The sequence below is a fragment of the Sceloporus occidentalis genome, unplaced genomic scaffold (assembly GCF_023333645.1).
Source record: "Sceloporus occidentalis isolate IW3139 unplaced genomic scaffold, rSceOcc1.0.p SCAF_35, whole genome shotgun sequence".
In the NCBI taxonomy this organism is placed as follows: Eukaryota; Metazoa; Chordata; class Lepidosauria; order Squamata; family Phrynosomatidae; genus Sceloporus; species Sceloporus occidentalis.
This window is the reverse complement of record NW_028317015.1, coordinates 3,645,650-3,666,050: the sequence shown is the minus strand read 5'-3', so window position 1 is coordinate 3,666,050 and position 20,401 is coordinate 3,645,650. Positions and strand designations below refer to the sequence as shown.

Below are 20,401 nucleotides of genomic sequence, written 5' to 3'. Positions count from 1 at the left end.
TGAATCGTCTTTCCTGGCCGCTCCGTTTATTGAGGCAATAACGTTTTTGAAGTGAGGAGAGGACAGACAGCAAGTTATAAAGAGTGTTACTGTAACTTGGCGATAGAACATTAACCCTCACTGGGGAAATGAGCCTTCTGACTGTCCGCAGGGACTCGGCAATAAATACTTCTCTTTGCCGCTCTAACTGACTTTCCGCTTGCATTTTAAGCAGTGGTTTGATGGCTTAAAATAATCAGGCTATCCCCCTTTATACAAAAGGCACATTTATTAAAATAAATGTCATACGCCAATTAAAGTGAATAAAATAAATGAAAGCCGCGCTCGGCTCCTGCGCTCCGTATGCTATAAGAAACATTAAGTAGGGGGTAATAAGGTTGTCCCAGCTAAAATAAAAATAAAAATTTCCACAATGGGGTGGCACTGTGCCACCGGGCTCCTTAAGCCAAGAAACGCTCTTTTAGCATCTTTTCCCTTAAGCTACTGCAGACCACGCACTTCGAGGTAAGCGATCGTTTTTGCACAACGCAAAGATGGCCATTATTTAATATATGATAGAAATGGCAACTGTTTGTATTTTCCGGGGTAAATGTAAAGGGTTATTGTTACTATGTTTCTTAATAGTGATTATTGCTGAGCCTGACGTTCAGGAACAATATTCTTATTTTTACTATCGCCATTTATTCTGTCTCCAGCTGTCGTGGACTACAATGCCCACAATCCCCAGTTAGCCTGCAGCCGTTAGCCAATGCTTTTCAGAAATCTGCGGAAAGTACAGAATAACGATGCTGCTAATAGAAAACAGAAAAGCCCTATTGAGGATTTTATAGTGTATTTTAAAACAAAAAACTGTTATAACAGACCTCCCATTAGGCAACCTTTGTGACAACATTGTGGAGATGGATGGCTTTAGAGATAACACATTTCTAAATACTGTATGAGCATCATTATCACGTGTGTGTATGTATGTGTGTGTGTGTATATATATATATATATATATATATGTGATAATGCGCACACACACACAATCTACTACAGTAACACTCAATCAGTAGTCGTTCTTAATGCAACATAACCGGTTGTTGAATATAAAAAGCCAAACTGATTAGAACAATAGGTCTAAAAAAACGTAGCAAGCTTTGTATTTACTAACAAAAGAAGCCATCAGTTACCTAGTGTCTTGAAAAGAGAGCAATCATCGCTGTGATGGTGGCATGTTAATTGGGGAATCGGGTTTCTTTTGGCCTGGAAATAAGGTGGTGTTTGGTATCTACATGTTGACTTGGGAGAGCATCCCTAAAACGTAAAAATATAATATACACACTCAATATTACGCACGACAAATATATTTTTGTTATAAAAAAAAATAAAAATAAAACATTGTGTTAAGACACAACACCTTTTTCGATGTTATGTTATTATGATTATTTAAAAAATAGACAATAAAATGTATTTACTGTAAATATAACACATGTAGAGTGATTGTAAGGTTTTGTAAACTTTCTGTAGTGTATGGTATAAGGGATGTGTAACAGGTCTTCTGGAAGACAAATGAGTACAGATTTCTTGGAGATGAGCAGATCGCATGTGGATGGTGAATGGGTTGGTGGCTGCAGCTGCGGCGGGGGTTAACGCAACTTTCTGGGCATGGTGCCAGCGTTGTCTCAGTGGGACCCCTGGCAGCTGGACTACCTCTTGCTGCGTGTTACAAGGATATTGGCACGTGCCGGGGCCAGCCTCCCTAGGAAGACCCACTTCCTCTCGCCCAGCTCGCTGACCAAGAGATGGATGTCCGAGTGCTTTGTAGTTAACTCTTTTTGCTGCAACAAAACCCCCAAAATTGAGACCCTAATTGAAAGCCATGTACTAAAGAAACCATCAGTATGTGTGATTATATATATATATATATATATATATATATATATATATATATATATATATATATATATATATGATGGCACTGCTTTTAATAAAATACAAAGAGCTTAGGAACGGAAAGATTAACCCCGGGTAGCGTGAGGTCACATAACTCGGCACTAACATTTCTCAAACTTCATTCAGAAAGCTTTTAAAAAATTAGTTGTGGGGGGAGGATTTAATATAAGGTAAGAAGGGGGGCACAGTTCAAACCTGGAGTTACGCGTTAAGTTATCTTGGGTTATGTGTACGATACCTGTAACACACTTTATTTATAATATATATATATATATATATATATATATATATATATATATATATAAATAAAACTACATTTGCAATGTTTTAAGACAGGAGAAGAAAATTATTCATAGCTTGTTGGATTTCTTTAAATAAGAGAAACGTAAGTAATTCAATTGTGTGATTTAATTTTCTTTTTTGTGTTTTTTTTTTTTTATTTAAATGGCTCCCTGCTTTAAAAAAAAAAAACCTAACAAACAAAAAAACCTCTTTTCTTAAATCTTTCTCGTGGCCATGTGTACAGAAGAATAAAGTCCAATGGATCTGGTAATAAAGCCTTATCTTGTTCTCGCCCCCCTTCTCCAATTTTAATACCCCTTTTAACAATCCACACTTGTCAGGTTGTAAATAGGTATCCTTGGCCTGTTTGTGCATTCTTCCAGCCAAGGATAAGCCTTACAATAAAGGCGGTGGGGAGAGGGGGTCCTGTTGACATGAGCCCTAGAGCCATTTAAACGGCACACAGGATGTTTTCACTGCTTATCAGCTCATTTTAAGGAACATGATGAGAGGTAACGCTGACCTTCCACCTCTGGCCAAATTCCATTCCATTCCATCTCCAAATGTTCTTCCTCTCTTAATAAAAGTGGCCAAGGTAACCCCTTTGTGAATAGGCATTCATTTTTGTTCTGTTTTGACGGCCAAATGGAGTATGTTTAAAGTAATCGGTTTCAGATAATTGTAATTGTATAGAATGTTTGCAGGATTTTTATATATAATGCCAGTAATTGAAGTTTAAAATATACCCGGTAGTTGATGTGTTCGCAGAACTTGCGCGTAATGCCATGTCTTGCTGTGCCGTCCGATGTTCCTGCTCAGATGGCTTCTCTCGCTCCTAGTTATTGCAGAGTTTAAGTATTTCGTCGATCGGTGGGATGTAGCGATAACGTTCATGCTCTCGCTGCCTTGTGGCCGCCAACACATAGAATTACAGGTCAATAATAACTAATGTGAATCTATAGCATATTATAATACATGCCCCCCCCCTCTGGTGTACATAGCAATGTCACGGTATAAATCTGCAGTTTAAAGCAGCATTAGGAGGAATATTAACCACTGTGCTCTGATCAGAAAACACTGATGTATGATACTTTATTTTTTTATTTAGTTGTTTTGTGTGTTTTATGTTGCTGCTGCCCTGTAACATGTTTATATTCACTGTGTATCTAATAGACATCTGTCTCTGTAGGAGTGAGACGTTGTGCTTGAGCACACGGCTAGCACCGCGGATGTGGAGTGTCCGTACTGTACGCGTGCATGAAGTTTATTACGCCTGCGATGGATCCGCTCGTAGGATCTATAAATATACTGTGAATATAGTGCGCTCGCTGAACGTTGTTCTTCCTTCCCCTTTTATATAATGATGTGATGTTTGGAGGTTTGCCAAGCACGAAGACCTTTGTTGCATTAGTGTTTTGTACCAATTCAGGCGAGCTGGGGGAAACCTGCATTTTAATAGCAGCAAAAGGTCAAACAAGGCTGCGGGAATTCCCTGCTACTCGCTCGCTACGTATCCGTGAAATATTTGTATATGTAACAGAACAAATGAGTATCGCAGCGGTTTGAAACAGACCCTTACAGGGATTCCACTTTTTATTTTAGTAAGAAGATCTGTTTTCTTTTTCTGTTTCCTTTTATTTACATAAAGGGAAAAATTGGGCTAAATATAAGAACACATTTTCTGATATGGAACTCTTAAGCAAATCGGAACAAGAACAATTTAAAGATATATTAATGATAAGTTTATACTTGTAACATTCACTTTATCACTCCCCCCCCCCCCACTAACTACAATTTTTATGTATTTTCGTTAAACCCGATTTTACCTTTTTGTAGCTGAAAGCATTATGCATTTAGAATTGAAGTTGGGTAAGAATGGGTTAAATTTGGTGTAAATTTGTGGTAATCCACTGTTTTTGAAAGTAACTAAATTAACCGGAAGTAGGCGGCCACAGGCACCATTGCTTCTGTCTTGTAAATCTAAAAGTTAGAATCTAAAACTGGAGGATCAAAGGTTTGGATGTAATGTAAGGAAGCGTTTACTTTACTGAGAGGGTGGTAGCTACGTGGACCGGCCTCCCGTTGCACCTGGTAGAGGCTGATACAGTGTGGAAATTTTAAATGTGCATGTTTTGGGCAAAATTTTATTTTGAATCTAAAACAGGACCAAGGACTCAGTGAGGTCTGAGTATTTACTCAAAGAAGAACAGGCAGACTAGATGGGCCGAACGGTTCTTATCTGCCATCAAATTCGACGTTCCGTACCATAATGCCATTCAGAAAAATGCTTCCGCAGGATACAAAGACCGACGTTTCACCCGAGGGCTTCTTGGTAGTTTATGCTCCAGCTGCAGGGGGCGCTCTTCTTATTCCGCAGGAAACGGTCCTGAAAGAAATGAAGACTTACAAAAAACTGGTAAAGGAGCAGCTTCTCCGGTAAATCATACATAGAAACGTAGAAGATGGCGGCAGATTAGAACCCTTCGGCCCATCTAGTCTACCCGTTGGCGTCTTGACTATTTCCACCCCCTTTTTCGCCTGTTTTACATCTTCATCCTTGCAACATCCAATACCGCTTATTATTTCTTGTCCTCTTCTTTGTTTGCTTACAAACTGGGCCCTGGTGAGATGTTTGTTCCGGTGATCGGTGCTTTCTCTGTCTCAGAAGGATGGCAAATTTCTTCCGCTACTGTTACCCAGGGTGTCATAAAGCGAGATTTGGACACAGACTGCATTGATATTCCTGTCTGTCCTCTTCGCTAATACAAATCTTCACAGGCCCAGCTAGGCAGCACGCTATGGCAGTTTTTCTTCGTTTAGCTTTTAATTGCATTCTTTCTCTTTTTATGGATAAAAGACTGTCCATTTAATTAACTCTAGAATGCAATTTCAAAACACTAATGCGTTTACACATGATAGCTTTTAAAATAAAAGTGGTTCTTAAAATCGCACATCAGGCTTTAGCACGGACGTGTGTTTGTTAACCTCCCTGACATACAGGGGACCAACAAAACGAAAAGCTTCGTCTGCGTTCAAAAAGATGCGCCAATGTATTTGGGGAAAAATAATCCCTATTTCATATGCCAAAAGGCCTTCAAAATATTTTGTAAATTTATTACATACAAATGTGTTTGTAAACTTGTTTTGGGGCTACTTTTTTTTAAATAACCAAGTTCTTGGGGGTTTTAGGCCTACTGTGTTTAAAGATTTACCTCCAATAGAGCAAATTGGCTTTTAACTGTGTTTATTTGCGTTCATTAAGAGTATAATTTAATAGCTCGCTAATTTGCAAGGCAACTCTTGACTTTCCTGGGGCGAGAGACATACTCATTTGCAGATCCCCGGGACCCTTGTCTGCTACAATGTTCAACGTGGCACTGTTAACTACCGTATTTGCTCGATTATAAGACGACCCCCCAAAATCTGAATATTAACTTAGAAAAAAAAAAAGAAAGCCTGAATATAAGACGACCCTAAAGGAAAAAAGTTTTACCAGTAAATGTTAATTCATGTAAACTATTTTTTTTAAATAAAAGCTATGATTGAGAAAAATATTTTTTTTGTTTTTATTTCCTTGTATTTTCCAACCTGTCCCCCAGTTACGCACATCTGCCTCCAGGCTTGCCACACCAATATGGCACTGTGGCCCATGATATGCCTTTTAACCGTCTATATGCCACTGTGCCCCATGGTATGCCTTTGGACCCCCTATGTGCCACTCTGCCTCCAGAAATGCCTTATACCCCTATATCCCATTCTGGCATTTAGGGGGTTAAAATGCATATTATGGGGCAGAGTGGCATATAGGGAGGTATAAGGCATTCCAGGAGGCAGAGTGGCATTAAGGGAGTTAAAAGGCATCGTATAGAGCACTCTGCCTCCAGAAATGCCTTATACCCCTATATGCCACTCTGGCATTTAGGGGGTTAAAAGGCATATTATGGGGCAGAGTGGCATATCCTGTCTCCCCCCCCCCCCCCACACACACACACTTACCGGTGCTTCCTGCTGTATTGCCGTTGGCAGCGGGGGTTGTCTGCGTCCGTCGCGGATACCTTCCCCGGCTGTCAGAGATCAGAGTTCCCCGCACCGGTGTGGGGAACTCTGATCTCTGACAATCGGGGAAGGTATCCACGACGGACGCAGACAACCCCCGCTGCTAGCCACACCTCCTTCCGGTTGCAGCGGACGTTGTCGCGTAGACATCAACCCGCTGCCCCGGCAATACAGCAATGTGTGTGTGTGGGGGGGAGACAGGAGGATCCAGGTCCCCTGCAGCGGTACGGGGGATCTGGATCTTAGTCTCATAATCAGACCTCTATTTGAGGTCTGATTAGAAGACGACCCCGATTAGAAGACGAGGGGTATTTTTCAGAGCATTTGCTCTGAAAAAAACCTTGTCTTATAATCGAGCAAATACGGTATATGCTTGTATAAGGGACGAGGCGCATTCCATATAGGATGCGTTACTTGCTGCAGAATTTGAAATCTCTAACTCTATAATTTCATAAATGTCGGCCCCTGGGGGCCACACTTGGTTAGTTTGTGTTTAGTTTATGTTCTTGAGTTTCCTTCAAAATGCCCCATCTTCTCATGCCCCAAGTCAGTGTGGGTGAACCTCTTGGCCTTTCAGGAAAGGCCCTAAGAAATATTTGGTACATTATCCATTGTGGACTATGAGTCCCTTGACGTTTTAGCCGGTCGACAAGAGAAAGTAGAGCACCCCAGCTGTCTTGCAGGGGGCTCTTACCTTTAGTTAAAATAGAAGAGCCCCCCTGACGTGGCCAAGTGCCCCTCCAAATGCATGTGCAGGAGAATAGGATAAAGGGACCTTACGACGTGAAGATTTAGGAACCACTGAAACTAATCTAAATTTCCTACTGAAGCTTAAAGAGCAAAAAAACTAATTAATTATACTTCCTGAGACGTTTTGCTTGGAAGTGTCAAGTTGAGGTCGGTTTTCTACTCACGCAGCCTTTACTATGTAAATTATCTTATAAAGAAGCCTGGGAATTAAACCTAAACCAACATATACTATCTGCCTGAACTGTAGGCAAAACAAGATCTCTTTAATTGGTCATCGACATGGAAGGACATCGTATCCACCCAAATCCTCTGCGAAGGACTAAACGTAGGGACGGCGATGCCCGGGAAATGTGCAGAACGCAGTAAAGTCCGCATCTCCAGTAGCCCTGGCTTTTAAGAGCAATGCGGATATTGATGTTTACCCGTCTTGGATGATCCTTCCTACGTGGCCTAGATTTTTGTCCCTCGTGTAAAAAGTGTTTGTTTCCCAAGTGAAACCAGTGACACCTGGGTAGGATCTGTTGCATAGCCTAGTTTTTTTTTTTTTTTTTCCCTTGCTTTCTTATTCTCAGAGCCAAATTCTAGTAAGTCAAGTCAGCAAGGTAGTCATTTCCTTTTTTTATGTTTATCTGCCGCAGACCAAAATGTCCGGAAACACTATTTTTCAGGTACTGAAACTTTAGGTTAGAAGTTTTAGGTTACGCCTGGTATGCATTAATGAGTTTCTTCAGAGCTGGCCACGCTAGATAATCTTTGTATCCCAGAGGAATGCTACCTTCACAATTTTGAATACGTCTATTTTTGAGATGCGGTGAACTTAATAACGTATGCCTCCGGTTAAATATAGTGTAGTACCGAAGCTAAAATGTTGAAGGTCTGGCCTGTGCATGTACTTGGATACCAAGTCCATTATTTTTCTCTGAGATTACTTCCTTCCGTGGATGAAAAGTTTCCATGGAGCCGGACACACTTTTTTGTTTATTGTTCGACACTGGTTGCATCTTCAAAGGTAAGGCCTGTTTTGTGCCATGGCAAACTTGGTAACTTCAGGAAAATGATTGAAAGAAGGCTCCATTGTCCTACAAAATTCTTCCAATCGGTCGCCATATATTCAGTAGACAAAACGATGGTTGTGCCATTTCTAAATGGACGGTTATTTTCTTCAGGTACTTAAGCACTGGTTGTGCCGGGAATACGGCTTAAGAACTAGGCTTTTATAAACCCAACCGCAGATTAGGTGGAACCCATCCAATGGTGCAGCTGAGCGTAAGGCCAGTTAGGATTCTACAAGTTGTAGAGTGCTACCTGTTGGTGTCTTTACATTGCCAGCCCATCATGACTTAATGTGTGATTTAGACAACGGGTAAAACCTGAATATTTCTTTTTTATTGATTTTAGAATGTATTTGTCATAATGAGCTCTTGGTAGGATTTTGTTACTACGATTTTTAATATCTGTTGGCGTGGAAACTCCTTTCTGATTGGGGCTAAAAAATACAAGTTTCATGTAAATTGGCAGAAAATGTTCCGGATCGCTAAATTCAGCTTGTGATTTTGTTGAGGACGAATTGGTGCAGACATATGTAGTACTTGTGCATAGGCAATGGCTTCCTCTGTTTGTTTTAGAGGGGGTCCTGGTTCAAAAGGAAGGCTGGGACACCATGCAGATGTTGAAAATTAGCTCGCATGATGTTGCGCTTCAGTGTAAAACCTCACTTTTCAGCTGTAATCCAGCACATGTAATTAGGGGGATGTTGCTGATAAAATTGTTTTTCTCTGCTGGTGCGTAAGCGAAAGGAGCTGGCTTAAACCAATAACCGTTAAGATGCCTCAATGAGATTTAATTGCGGTCTTGTTAACTGTTACAGATCTGAGACGGGGCTAAGAAGAATATAATAACATGATTTTTACATAACCGTAATTGTACTCTTAATTACAATTTATTATGAAAAAATAAACCCGTATTCGTACAAGGGGTCATTACTATGCCTTCATTTTAATGCAATACAGTACATATTATAACCTAAAAAGTAATTCATGTCACTAGGTGTTAAAGAGAAGAAATGATACTGACGTTTAAATGGTTTAGTCCATGACTGCTCTCTGTTTTTATAAACGTGTTTCTATGCAATTTTAATCGTTTACTTATAATGCATCTTTTTATATTAAGATGTGTCAATCGGAACAGAAAGCCGCTGACTTGGATAAAAAATCATTTTTGCACAGCTAACCTACATTGGTGCCGGCCCAAGAGCTCCTGGCCCCATAGGAAACCTGTGATTTTTACCGTATTCTTCTCCTCCGCCTACATATCCCACAAGGTGTTAAATTAAATGGTCTAGCACTGAAAAGTTAAATACAAATAAGAAAATTTTTCTGCGTTCTTAAGACTGACGTGGACTGTAGAAGTTATACTTTATATTTAAAGATGTGCGTTGCATTTATTTCTTGCTGGTCTTTTTGTTGTTTTTGTTTAAGGGTTTTTCGGTTATAGGGGTTTTTTTTGTAACTCGCCTTATAAAAGCCTTACCCCTAATGCATGAAATGAGCGAATGAGTGATATTAAGACATGTATAGTCACGTCACACAGATGTGTGTCAGATTTTTCAGTTTTGTTTTTGTTCTTCTCTTCAACATAACATTTTTTCATAATTTTTGACTAATACGCGCCTCATCAATTGACATTTTCCTAAAACAGCTACTGTTCGAGATACTAATGAACCAATTGATGGCATTGATGAAAATTCTAATGTGTTATGAGCGGAATATCGCCCAGACTGGAGGAGGTGAAAAAGGATTTTTGTTTTCAGTTGTGTCTAACGGGTACTGCTTGACAGAATCACAATTCTAACCATCCCACACACTAAAGGATTAATTATAGACGGAAGAATGGCCGCTGGGTGCAAGAGATGAGTTTTCTGGAAGGGGGAAATGTAACCGAGCTTTACAGATCTCCCCATCCAGGCAGAAAAAGAATACAAATGATTACAGTGCGCTAATAATTAGAATGCATGCTGTGTGCGGCACGTACAACTGCCCTTAATGTGCCTGGAGTGCTGCGGAGCTCACAAAAGTACCACTATTTATTATTATTATTTATTATTATTATTATTATTATTTTACATAAATGGCATGTAACGTTTTATTAGGTAGATTTCCTTAAAACCGAAAATGAGCGATATTGGTTTCTTTTTATGAAAAAGAACAATGTATTCTCCAATGCTTCAGCACGTTTGACACGTAGAAGAAGGAAGACGTGTGCGCCACCTCAAAGGACCCCAGTGCCACCCGGGTCTGAAATCCTTTTAAGTTGTAGTGGGAATTCTGTAGTGGGAATTCTGTAGTGCATTACAAGTTGCTGACATAGCCCTTACAAAAAAATTACTGCAGTTTTTCTGCAGTAATACTGCAGTTTTAAAAAAAAAAACGGCAATAGTGCACATTTACTGCAGTTTTACTGCATTTGTACTTCACTGTACTGCAGTTTTACTGCAGGATTACTGCATTTTTTTTTATATTGCAAACCTACAGTTGTGCTTCAATGTACCGCAGCTTTATTGCATTTGTACTTCCTTACAAAAATAACTGCAGTAAAACTGCAGTACAGTGAAGTACAAATGCAGTAAATGTGCAGTAAAAGTGCAGTATTGCAGTTTTTCATGTCCAAAAAACTGCAGTATTACTTCAGAAAAACGGCAGTAATTTTTTCGGAAGGGATTATTCTGCAGAAAGACTATGCTAGCCGTGTATAGTGGATAGTTAAATATCCCCCCCCCCCCCCCAATAATCATGGTCATTTCATTGCATTATGAAGACTGAAGACCTACCTAATGTCTTCTTGCAGGAATACCTGCTAGGGGTCATCCTACAAAGTAAATCTGGTGATATAGATATGTCAGTAAGTGTGTGTGTGTGTGTGTGTGTGTGTGTGTGTGTGTACGTACATTACCTGCATGACACATTTCATAAGTGGCCATACCTAACCATTTGCATTACTTGGGATTCCTTGCAAGCCAAGATAAAGCCATCACTTTGATTACCCCTACTTTTAATGCCTTTTTATTTTATACAATTTTCTCCTCCATTTAACTTTACAATTATCCATTTTTTTATTTACTTTTAGATTCCTCCCATATTTATTTCTGATCTCTGAAGTTTCTTATATCGTAAAAGAAGCACAGAACTTTTTAGATACGATGTATGTGCACAATGTCTGTGTTCAGTTATTTTTCCACTTTAATCCGTTAAACCGATCCCTTTAGTTTTGCTGTGGTCTTAGGTGGCATCTGACAGGTACATTATATCACGTTTAAGTCAACTTGGCAAGCTGTGGGAATCCAGCTGCCAGCTCCCTACCCTATAATTGCTTTCCCTTCCAGCTCGTATCTCTTACTCTCTCACCCCTATGTTTTCCATTCACTTTGCTATTTGCGGGGTAATGCAGTGTTTATTTTAGTTATTTTACTGTGTGATGTTCGGGTGCGTTTCTGCCAAGGTGACCTTGTTGTGCAGTAAATAAACTATGGACTATGGATGTGTAAATTCTGATAAAATCCCTACTCCCCGAGAATTGATTTTTCTTATTGATTTGTGGCAGCATGCTTGGGTGCGTGAAAATGCCCCTCCTCGACTGTAGACATCCAGGGCTGTATTTGTGACTTCTTATTTAGTCTCTTCTCAGAGTCGAGTAGTACACTTTCCAACAAATCATCTGTATAATAGGTTAGTTACCTGTCCCAAAAAGATTTTTTGGCACATTAATGAAATTTTTTTTTTCTGTACATAATTTTAATTAATAAGCTCTAACTACCATTAAAATAACCATTTAGTATTATTATTATTATTAATTTTTTTTTTTCCTTTTTATAAAACTATATATATATATATATATATATTAGTATAGTATAGAATAATAATAATATATTTTTTTTCTTTTCTATTTTGGCCAAATAGTAAAACTGTAAATGCTGGTTTGATATAGAAGTCATCGGTCAATAACATTATAACCTATAGAATCACAAGGTTCGAAAAAATCAGTGAACCTTTTCCATCTGTTTTTAAACCAACACAGAATGGCTTATGTATCCTACATGTTGTGTTTTTTTGTTTTTTTGTATGTGTGTGTCTGTGAACGGCTGTCAGTATAACCTTATATTTATAGGCAGATATAAATAAAAGGAGAAGGATTCTATAAAATGCGGTTATTGCTTCAGTACAAAGTTAGAAATGTTTGAGGTCTCAGTTACTTGGCTCACACACTGGGTAATGAATATTTTATAGGAAAGGAAATACTTACACTGTGAGCCTTTTTATAGTCTGGCCTCTCATAACACGGCTAACCTTCTAGCAGTGGATGGGAGAGATGACATGATGAAAATCCCGCATCTAGAATGTGGGTGAAAGGAGTGATCGTAGATACTACTCGGCTCTTAGATGATGTACCAACCATAGTGCTGGCAATGGCGTGGGCCATTATAGTTATTACATTCTTATTGTTCGAAGTAGTGCCGCACTACTTCTTGTAGGGTTGAAGCCCCCATACCTAGCATTAGACTCCATTCAATTGAGAAATTTCTCCCCAGTATCACTTTAAAAAGTCTAAATCGTTTGTTAAAAGCGGTTATATATTCTTAGGAGAGGCGCCGGTGGTTTTCTTTATGCCCTGGTGACCCTGGATCATACCACGTTGCATTTAAAAAGGCCAAAAAGGGACACTTTTTCATGTTACAGACAGAGGCGAGCTTTAACAAAATTGTATATGTGAAAGGAAGGCTTTTTATATAATTTCTGACGTTTTTAAGTTTGCTTTTTTAATACACATTATCGTGACTCTTAGGGCTATAGAACTCTGTATAGAACTCATACCAGCAAAAATCCGAAACTCTTCTAAAAGAAGGACATCAGGAGAGGAAAGAGGGGCGGTTAAATCTTTTGGGTCTCAAAGAGGGGCATTTGGAAGGTGTCCTGAAATGTAATGTGGTCATACGATGAATAGCAGATATTTGTCGTGTGAATAAAATTCCCGCTGTTATCAGTGGTACTTGGATGGAAAATAACCATTTTTTCATTTTTTTTTTTAAACTACAATTTGAAAAATGATGTTTTCTCACCCCATCAGGTGCACAATCACATGTTAGTTCCGTGTAAAACTAGACTGACTAGTAAGTCTTGCAGACCTGCAATGAACAGGTTAAACTCTAGCTTGCTTTTTGGCACTGTGACCGCCTGCAGACTCCCCTCCATCTAGTTAATTTGTGCTGCGTTAAGAGTTAAACTGTCCTGATTTATATTTCTCTCAATAGCCCCAGCCCTATAATCTGCTTTCATTTCAAACCGAGCTGTGATTTATAGGGTAGCCTGCTGCTTCTGCTTAGAAATGAGCTGTTAAACATATGCTATGTTTGACATAAATTTGGAATTTATCACTGTTGTCAAAAACTGCCTGTTGGACAAAGGTGCTTATTAAGGCAATAAATGACCTTAAATAGGTTTCTGTCAGACTTCCTAAGCACTGCGCTGGCTGTGTGCTGCACACAGAAAATTCCACTTAGTACTAGTTCAGATGGATCTAATGCATACGTCGCTTTGGCCAAGGAAATCCCCCCCTTCTATAGACTTCGGGGGCTTAATTCTTGTTGTTAATACTTTTTTTTAACCCTTTGAGTTCCCAGATGAGACAAGCGACCCCCTAGAACGCTTATATATTTTATAAAACATGTTGGATTCGTTTAAATTCAATAACGTTGATTTTTGAGATTTTGCAATCTAAATGAAAAGGATCTAGTAGTTAAGTTGTGAATAGTTTGGGGTTTTTAAACCATAACTTGTTAATAAAGCCTGGGTGTCACTTTAATATTTCTTAATTTATTCCAAAATGTTTCTGTTTGGTGCTTTTGTGCCACATGACAAATTTACCTGGTAAAACCTAAAAATGAACCAAAACCTGGGCCCTAGACCCTCTAAATGGCAGTCCATGCCAGTAAACATTTTGTGGTATATGGAAAAAGTGGGTACCCCAAAAAAGTGAAATTCGGAAAATCTAACATATAACATTTTTGAAATAGTAATTGTTTTTACCTGATTTTGTCGTTTTTTAAAAGACAATAACTGCCGCATCACGGAGTGGTCATAAGCCTCTCGGTGGATCAGTTGGCGTTCGCGGCTGAAAGCACCAGTGTCCGTTCTGGTGAGCAGCGCTAGTTTATCCTGCCAAGTTGGTTCAGAGAACCTAATTAAGGATGCATTTACATGCACGGGTATGCCAACATCCATGTGGGGTTCAGGTGCCCTGCAGAGTGTTTCACATAAGAACACTTTACAGGACAAATAGCAAGAAAAATGACATGAACTGCTTGATTAAATACTAACATCGCACCCTCCTTTAAAGTTGGTAAGGGTTAAAACCGAAAAAAAACACACCCTATTGGCTTACAAAAACACTTTTGCCCATAATGTTATTTCATAAATCTGTAAAGCTACGCTCGCTCCATACTTGGCAGGTGAGCGTGTAACAAGGTATTGATCAGCGCATTACCTCCTGACCTCCTGTCTACAGCGGCAGCATCTCACTTTGCATCTGACATGATCACCTTCATATACCAGCTAATCTGAACAGAGAACACGGGGCTGTCGGGGACCCGTTCACAACTTATCAAGATACGCATCAGATCACTCATGATGTAGATTCATTGCCACGTGGAGCTTAAAAAGATTTAAGAACCATTTTCTTTCCGGTTATACATATGCTTTAAGTTTTCATATTTGATTATTTCAAACAGTTATAATAATCTTAAAAAGGTGTATATAACAATATATTAATATATATATTTCATTGGCCTATGGGACTTGACAACGGCCTAGTAGGTGTTCAGGGTATTTTGCAAAGAAAAGTCTCTTGCCGTATTTTAGGGGGTAAAGGGTAGTGCTGAGAACTGGTATAAATAGTCTGCTGAGCGTTGATAAACCCCCCTGTCATGTTGTGTTTCTGGGTTGCCTGGCCTGGTAGTTTTTAAGCATTGTAACTCCCTGAGAGCTTGGGGTCTGTTTCTCATGGAGCCAAAAGCAAGACGATAACAAGCTGTTCCTTGACATTGTTACGCTAGATTCACCCCCTGCCCATCGTGAATAGGTTGCCTGTTTTTATACTGTTTGAGGGATATGCATTCTTTTGTCCACAGAACCATAAGGTTATGAAACCTTTTTAATGAGCCAGTAGAATTCTACTGTAGAACAACAATACAGTCAAAACCTCAGCTCCCTTTTTGTTGATGTATTCATTATATCTGAGAAAACATGCCTGTTGAAAATCTGTGACTCTAGTCACACCGGAGACCTATAAATCCAAACCATGATTTGGATTGATGCCATGTAATGCTGGGGACCTGTGACAAGTCTGCGACCTAAATGCGTGGACCATTTAAAGTCCAGGTTGTACGGATTGGGTAATTTCTGTGTTTACAGGCGTTTATTTACCTAATGCACCTGAGCAAAGTGTGTTGACCTTTTTTATGTGACTAATAAAACCAACAGAGACAGCAACATTTATCTATTATTAACCGATATCAAAACACCATGCTATCTTTTCAGATGACTGGAAACTTGTTTTGTTTGTTAAGTTAATAATCTGTTATTATAATTGTACCATTGAAATTTTTAATTGACAGCAAGTAAACACCTAAGCTTGATCAGAGCAGTTCCTGTAAGCCTTTGCTTTACTAATCCAAAGGGATAATATGACTGATTTATAGAATAAATGCTTGGTGGTCTACTGTGCCTAGGTCTCTTGTAGGCATCATCGCCTAACCCATGACTTTTGATTCCCAAGAAACAGGAGGATAGTCACAACCCCTCCAAATCATTCATTTACTGTCACATAATGGGGATAAAGACCAACATCAGTCTTTATCAAGCCTTCTTAACCTCAATATGTCACAATAAACTAATATTTGATGTAATTTCGAGCTGTTGTGATTGTCATCTTGCAGAACATTTCTGAAAACACACTGTGGTGGGGCCATTAGGATGCCTACATCTGTTGATTATACTCTAAGTCTCATTCTAGACCCAACAATACTTATGATTTCTTTTTTCTCTAATGAAAAAGGCTTTAAAGGAACTCTGAGAACATAGAGCATATAGAAGGTACTTTACGTTGCCGTAGCAGAACGTCAAACAAATGTGTAGCTCTTTGCCATTTTGCATGTAGTAATGTGTTAAATTGGGGAGAGAGCAATCTTTATTTTCTAACAATTAAAAATCCGTTTCCCTTGATATATACATTCGCTTGTAGCTCTCTATGCTTAGGTTCTCTTGAAAGTTTGTTTTCAAATCTCCTTTTCTATACTGCCCAGCGATCCTAAGACATCAATTAATGACAATGGAGGAATGATGTAAAAGGGCCTTTTTAGTGACTATAGAAAGAGTAGGAGGCACAAAATTTGAAGATGCCGTTTTGCCACCCTACAGGTGACTGGTGTGGCGTTTAATATAACCTTTTATGTTTTAAGCGCTCAGATCCCATAGCTTTCTCTTCTCTCTTTCTTTAATGCTCTCTCCCTTATTGTTTCTCACTCTGCTTGAATTTCTAAGGTGATTAATATATTTTAGAGAACTTTATTTATTTCTGCCCCCCACTGAAATGCCGAAGATCTTAATCCTTGCTTATTATTCACGGCCTCGCTGCCTTTCTAGATAAATCGGTCAAATCTGTCACTGTAATCTGCGAGTCTTATCAGTTAATTGAGACAAGTGGGTCTCACTGTCCTGATGTTTGTTTCTGTATACTTAATAGATAAAGTTCTTTGTCCTCTGGAAATACCCTTTATATTTATCCTGTATAAAGGCAAGTTTAGTGTTCAGCAATGTTAATTGAATGTTCCTCCCAGTATGTATTATAAACGCTAAGGATAATAAGGTATTTTGGCTGTTCGGGACAGTTTCTATTAAACAGCTCTTCTACCATAAGACACCTTTCAAACCTAGAAGACGCTGTACAGCTTGTAGACTTTCAATTATTCATGTTCTTGGATAGGAACCCAAGTTTCTGGGTTGACACCTTCGGTGATAAAGGACCAGAGATGTATTTCCTACAGAAGAACTTTATCGCCTTTCAGAAAGTGAAATGGATGATCTTTTAGGAAGTTGCAACTCGCAAACAAGGCCTCAAACTATTTTGTTATACTTGTAATGCTTTAACCCATTTTTTTTTTATCCACAAGGTATTTGACCCTGAAAAAAATATTTTGGCTTCAGGCATCTTGTTTTTGCCAAGACCTATTAATAGCCTGATTATTTAAGGATTTAAAGAAAAGGAGTAATATTAGAGGGAAGAAAGTATGTATTAATTATTAGAATGTTGGTGGTATACGCGAATCGACTTCTCTTTTACAAGCTTTAACAATAACATCTACTGAAAGTTGCGTTGAAGGACAGATTTATTTTTTATTTCCTTTTTTTTTATTTTTTTTTCGAAACCTTCGGAAGTTTTAGCAATGTCTGGCAGTGATGCAGGAATTTATATCACCAGTTGCCAGTATTTTCCCTTGAAGTAAAGTACATGATGTTTTGAAACACTGGGAGCCGTTTTTATTACTTTCTAACTTAAAAATGTTACTGCTTTAAAAGGATCGTTCTTGTAGTCAAATATCTTTTATTGTCATTATGTTTTCGCTTTTGATTATACCACCAACAATCTGGTTACTTTCTCAGCGGTGTGTGTGTGTATTTACAAAGATCTAATTCATTATCTTTTGTCTGGTTCATAGTACAACCGTGACCTACTTTCTACCAAGTGTTTTCTTTTAGAACTTAGTATTTTGGAATCGGTCAAAATGATTTTGAGTAATAAAATTTAGACATCTCATATGTGAAATAGGGGAAATTTGGGGAAAGTGTCAAATGTAACTTAAGGCTAATACTGTGGTGTCTCTTCTGTTGATCCTGCAGGAAGCTGCACAGTGGAATGAAGACGTATGGTTGCGAACTCTGCGGAAAGAGGTTCCTTGACAGTTTGAGACTTAGAATGCACTTGCTGGCTCATTCAGGTAAGTTTGATGTACCTACAGAGCAGATGCTGAGCACACAGTGTTATGCGTGTTTGACCGAGACTCTGTGTCACTCATAACTTTGTATCCATATCTGCAACCTGTCCACAGTTGTACTTTGTCAATATATGTCTGTCTGTTTGCCTAAACTACCACACCGGTCTCTACTGGGTGTCCATTCACAAAGGATAGAGTTGATCCAAGATGAGCCTCAAGGTTAAATATCGTAAAAGGTAAATCCCAACATCCTCGCGCCCTTCGGATCTCCGTCCGTTTAATGCTCGCATAGTTTTTCTTGAAGAAAAGTCAGTCCCGCAGGTGGGAGGGTATATGGTGCCGATCTCTACTTTTTTGTTTGTTTGAAAAGTGAGGCAGGGATAGGGCAACATTCTGCGCAAGGACACAGGTGTCTATTACAAGACTTGTGGAAGTCATCACTTAAACCTGTCGTTGCCTAACCCTAACAAGCAGGCTTTAGATATTAGATCTCCCAAACAGTGTAAAACCGGTCTATGGGTCTCCTCTTGTAAAGGGAGGCTCTCCAGGCACTGACAGGCTTTAAGTTAAAATTCACTTCCTGCGGCAGACTCCTTTTTTCATACTCGTTCTCTCATCATTTTTTTTATTTCTTTGTTACCCTGTATTATAGTCTTTCTCACACCTTGACCCTTTAGTGTGTATTTCCACTGCTTGTCTCCCTCTCCCTGTGTTTCTCTTTTGCTGTGGTCCTCTGTCTTCTGTCCATCTCTATATCTTTGTCCTCTCGTTCCTCTGTGTACTAGTCTCTTTACTGCTGTCTCTTTGTCTTGTCTGTGTGCGTCTCTCATCTCTCTCCCGCTGTCTCATCTCTCTATAAGCCTGCCCTGTCTTTCTCCTCCCTAATCTATTTATTTTTTTAGTTGGTGGTTTGGGTTTGTTATTGTGCTGCTGGCACGGTGCCCTCCCTGGGATCCTGCCAGAACTCTGGTACAGTATGTACAGTGCTGAGAGCCAAGTGTATCATCATGCACAATTACAGATACATGCTTTTTCTATTTTCCTCCTCGCTCTAATGTAACCCGGAGTTGGAGTAAAGAAACAACTCATCCGGAGCAATGTTTTTAAAGTGTCCATTCAAATAATCACTATGCGAGATGTGTGTGTGTGTGTGTGTATGCATGCATACTGGGGCCTGTGTATTATTATAGATCTTAAATAACTCAAGGCAATGTAGTTTTTATTTTTGTATAGGGGATATCTGCGTATGGTTTAGGTTTGATTGTTGCTTATATGGAGATAAAATAATCCAGTGTGTCAGAATTTGCCATTCTTATCTTTCCGTCCATCAGAGCCAAGTCTCTCCGTAGAACACTTTGCTGTTAGAAACCAACACACAGATACAAATGAGCATAGAAGGGCATTGGGCAAGTCCCCGGGACAAGACAGGCAAGGTGCTTCAAGTTACCGTATTTGCTCGATTATAAGACGACCCTGATTATAAGACGACCCCCCAAATCTTAATATTAATTTAGGAAAAAAAGAAAAAGCCTGAATATAAGACGACCCTATAGGAAAAAAGTTTTACCAGTAAATGTTAATTCATTTAAACACTTTTTTTAATAAAAGCTATGCTTGAGAAAAATATTTTGGTTTTATTTCCTTCTATTTTCCAACCTGTCCCCAGTTATGCACATCTGCCCCAGAAGTGCCTTATACCCCCTATATGCCACTGTGCCCCATGATATGCCTTTTAACCCTCTAAATGCCACAGTGCCCCATAATATGCCTTTTAACCCTATATGCCACTGTGCCCCATGATATGCCTTTTAACCCTATATGCCACTCTGGCACTTAGAGGGTTAAAAGGCATATTATGGGGAAGAGTGGCATATAGGGAGGTTTAAGGCATTTCAGGAGGCAGAGTGGCATTAAAGGGGTTAAAAGGCATTTCACAGAGCACTCTGCCTCCAGAAATGCCTCAAACCCACATTTAACACTCCCCCTCCCTCCTCCAAACTTACCGGTGCTTCTAAGTTGGGGGGGGCGCATAACACAGGAGGGTCCAGGTCCCCTGCATCTGAGCCCCAGGTGCTTAGTCCGGGCAGCATGTAGAGCTCCACGCGAATCGCGTAGAGCTCTAAGCACCGGGGACTCAGAAGCACCGGTACGTTGGAGGGGGCATAACACAGGAGGATGCAGGTCCCCTGCATCCTCCTGTGTTATGCCCCCCCCTCCAACTTACCGGTGCTTCTGAGTCCCCGGTGCTTAGTCCGGGCAGCGTGTAGAGCTCTACGCGATTGTATCGCGTAGAGCTCTACACGCAGCCCGGACTAAGCACCGGGGACTCAGAAGCACCGG

General features: G+C 39.5%; 1 protein-coding gene across 2 annotated transcripts in view; it reads left to right on the top strand.

The window, feature by feature from the left end:
* LOC149297974 (zinc finger and BTB domain-containing protein 16-like) overlaps window positions 1-20,401 on the top strand; it is a 61,271-nt gene that overhangs the window by 16,395 nt on the left and 24,475 nt on the right. For both annotated transcript variants that reach the window (XM_089487948.1, XM_089487947.1), the window contains exon 2: window positions 17,967-18,064. In XM_089487948.1, the coding sequence (XP_089344074.1) occupies window positions 17,967-18,064 (98 nt within the window). The remainder of the gene's footprint in view (window positions 1-17,966; window positions 18,065-20,401) is intronic.